Raw genomic sequence first — 2,334 nt, 5'->3', positions numbered from 1 at the left:
CCCCCCCCCCCCCCCCCAAACCCTGAAATAATTGACTCGTTTTGTCCCGTTTTCTGCAGGTTTCTACACTTGTTTGCGCTTTGCTACCACGCTCAGGTACGTCACTGCTTTTGTTCCTTCACATATAGCACGTGCTTTGTAAAGCTAGTTTTTTATTGTGATGAGTAAAACAAGATATTATCTGTAGAGCACCCTAAACACGCAGCAGTCAGGGCGCATCGTAACGTGATGTGATGGCTCCCACAGCGCGCGCGGCAGCGGGTGCACGGCCTGCTGGCAGCTGGCTGAACACCGGCCCTGGCACAGGACGCGCGGGCACAGACGGTTCATGAGGGCAGGAGGAAATAATGAAAAATATCATAATGATCTCACGAGGTTCAAAATTCAAGGTTTATTTTTTTTACAACACTCAACTCGTTTGGATTGTAAAAATTTTTTTTTTTAAATTCTGATTTAGGCTAAACTATAAAAAATGTAAAGCAGATGTTCTGCGGGTGTTAAAAAAAAACTAAACAAAATCTTATCATTTGTTCAGCTCAAGATAATTTGGCTCCTTTTCCTTTTTTTCCTTCCTCTGTGCGTAAAGGCGCACATTTTCCTCTCCGCACAGCCTGTAATCACACAGCCCGTGTTTTTGAAAGCGGTCACCTTCATTTAGACACATTTCCTCCTGGAACTCATCACACTCGTCAAAAGTAAAAAAAAAAAAAAAAAAAAAAAAAGAAGAAGAAAGAAAAAAAGGATGTTCTTGTTGTTTTGGTTGCTCCACTTCAGCCTGAGGGCGCACAGAGGGATCCGCGTTGATCAGGATTAAACAATAAATACTTAAATTGACAGAAATTAAATTAAAATAGGCCAAATCGAGTAAGTGAATAAATGATTGTGATGCATCTAATTTCTGACAGGTAACCAATCAGTCCCCGCCTAATTTCACGCAGCATGTAAGCGAGCAGAGCAAAGTGACAGACCGCGTGAGCCGCAGGTTGATCCGGATCTACCAGCTGTACAGCCGAACCAGCGGCAAGCACGTGCAGGTCCTGCCCAACAAGAAGATCAACGCCATGGCTGAGGATGGAGACGCGCACGGTAAGAGAAGGACCACCCAACATTTGTCCATCACTGAACATGTAAAATAATCACTGAATGACGTCATGTTTCCAGGTTTAACTTCAATCACTCTCTTAGCTCCTCATTTTTAAATTTAGACATTATTCTCTTCAATGTCCCTTCAGCAAATCATCTTTTAAAGATGACTAATTTTAATTGATCATTTAATTTTATCTTAGAAAACTACACTTTAAAATGGTCGGGTGTTTGACTTTGATCAGGTTTAAAATTAACTTAGAGGGAGGTTTTTATTTTATTATTATTATTATTATTAGTTAGTTATTGCCCATTTTCTTTCTTTCTTTCTTTCTTTCTTTCTTTCTTTCTTTCTTTCTTTCTTTTTTGTGTGTGTAATTACAGTCAGCATTTTTTTTCCAAACTGACCCAAATTTACTTTCAAAATTCATGAAATTGTGGAAGCTGGACTGTAGTGAATATCAGTCAGAGTCAGAGAGTCAGAGTCAGAGTTTCTTTATTGTCATTCGCACCTCATGTGGTACATGTGGTGGAGCGAAATTATGTACACAGGGTCCCAGTTACATCCAACAATAAAATGTATAAGAAAAACAGTAATAACATCTAAGATATGAAGTTATGAATATAGTGTATGATTAAAAAAATAACACATTTGTTTTATATGATTTTGGTTTTGATATTTTTAAAAAGCATACATGGAAGAGGTGAAAAAAGCAAATGAGTTAGCCAGACCTAATTTGTTTATAATCAACTGATAATCACTGCCCGTTCATCTATTAACAAGATGCAACAGGTTTTTTTTAAGGAGTTCAGTTTCCCAGTGAAGGGGGTGAGTCTTTGAGGAACCATTTGTGGTTCCAGTTTGTGGAGTCAGAGGAGGCTCAGGCCTCAGTGCAAGCACCCAGTGGGTTGTCCAAAGCACTAAAGGTGATCCTCCAGAGATCCTGCAGGTCTGGAAGAGTCATTAGAAGTCATCCTCCTTCTGCCTCCACAACATTTCCTGCATAGCTCCTGTTCCCCCTTCACCCCCACCTTCAACCCCGCTCCATGCTGCTCTCCTGTTCGTGCGTCTCTGAAAGCCGTCACTCAGCTTCGACAGTTTCACACAGTTTCAGTGCTCTTGCTCCCAGCTGCTGCACAATGTGTGTGAGCTGCTCTGGGTGTGTGGCATCATTTTATTACAGGAGAAAGTGTGTAAGTGGAAACACAAGTGCATGTTTTACCCAATTTGTCCTTTCCAGACTCCCACTG

At 40.9% G+C, this 2,334-nt stretch overlaps 2 protein-coding genes across 2 annotated transcripts in view; one reads left to right on the top strand and one right to left on the bottom strand.

Moving 5' to 3' along the window:
- The window catches only part of LOC119413748, an 880,117-nt gene that overhangs the window by 332,561 nt on the left and 545,222 nt on the right, over positions 1-2,334 (bottom strand). The gene's annotated exons all lie outside the window — the stretch shown is intronic.
- fgf8a (fibroblast growth factor 8a) overlaps positions 1-2,334 on the top strand; it is a 19,043-nt gene that overhangs the window by 2,700 nt on the left and 14,009 nt on the right. Inside the window, exons 2-3 of the mRNA XM_037674265.1 lie at positions 60-96; positions 906-1,086. Of these exons, the coding sequence (XP_037530193.1) occupies positions 60-96; positions 906-1,086 (218 nt within the window). The remainder of the gene's footprint in view (positions 1-59; positions 97-905; positions 1,087-2,334) is intronic.

Source organism: Nematolebias whitei, chromosome 1, assembly GCF_014905685.2.
Source record: "Nematolebias whitei isolate Nwh7 chromosome 1, NemWhi1, whole genome shotgun sequence".
NCBI lineage: Eukaryota > Metazoa > Chordata > Actinopteri > Cyprinodontiformes > Rivulidae > Nematolebias > Nematolebias whitei.
The sequence above is the reverse complement of the archived record's forward strand: the minus strand, read 5'-3'. Positions and strand labels throughout refer to the sequence as shown.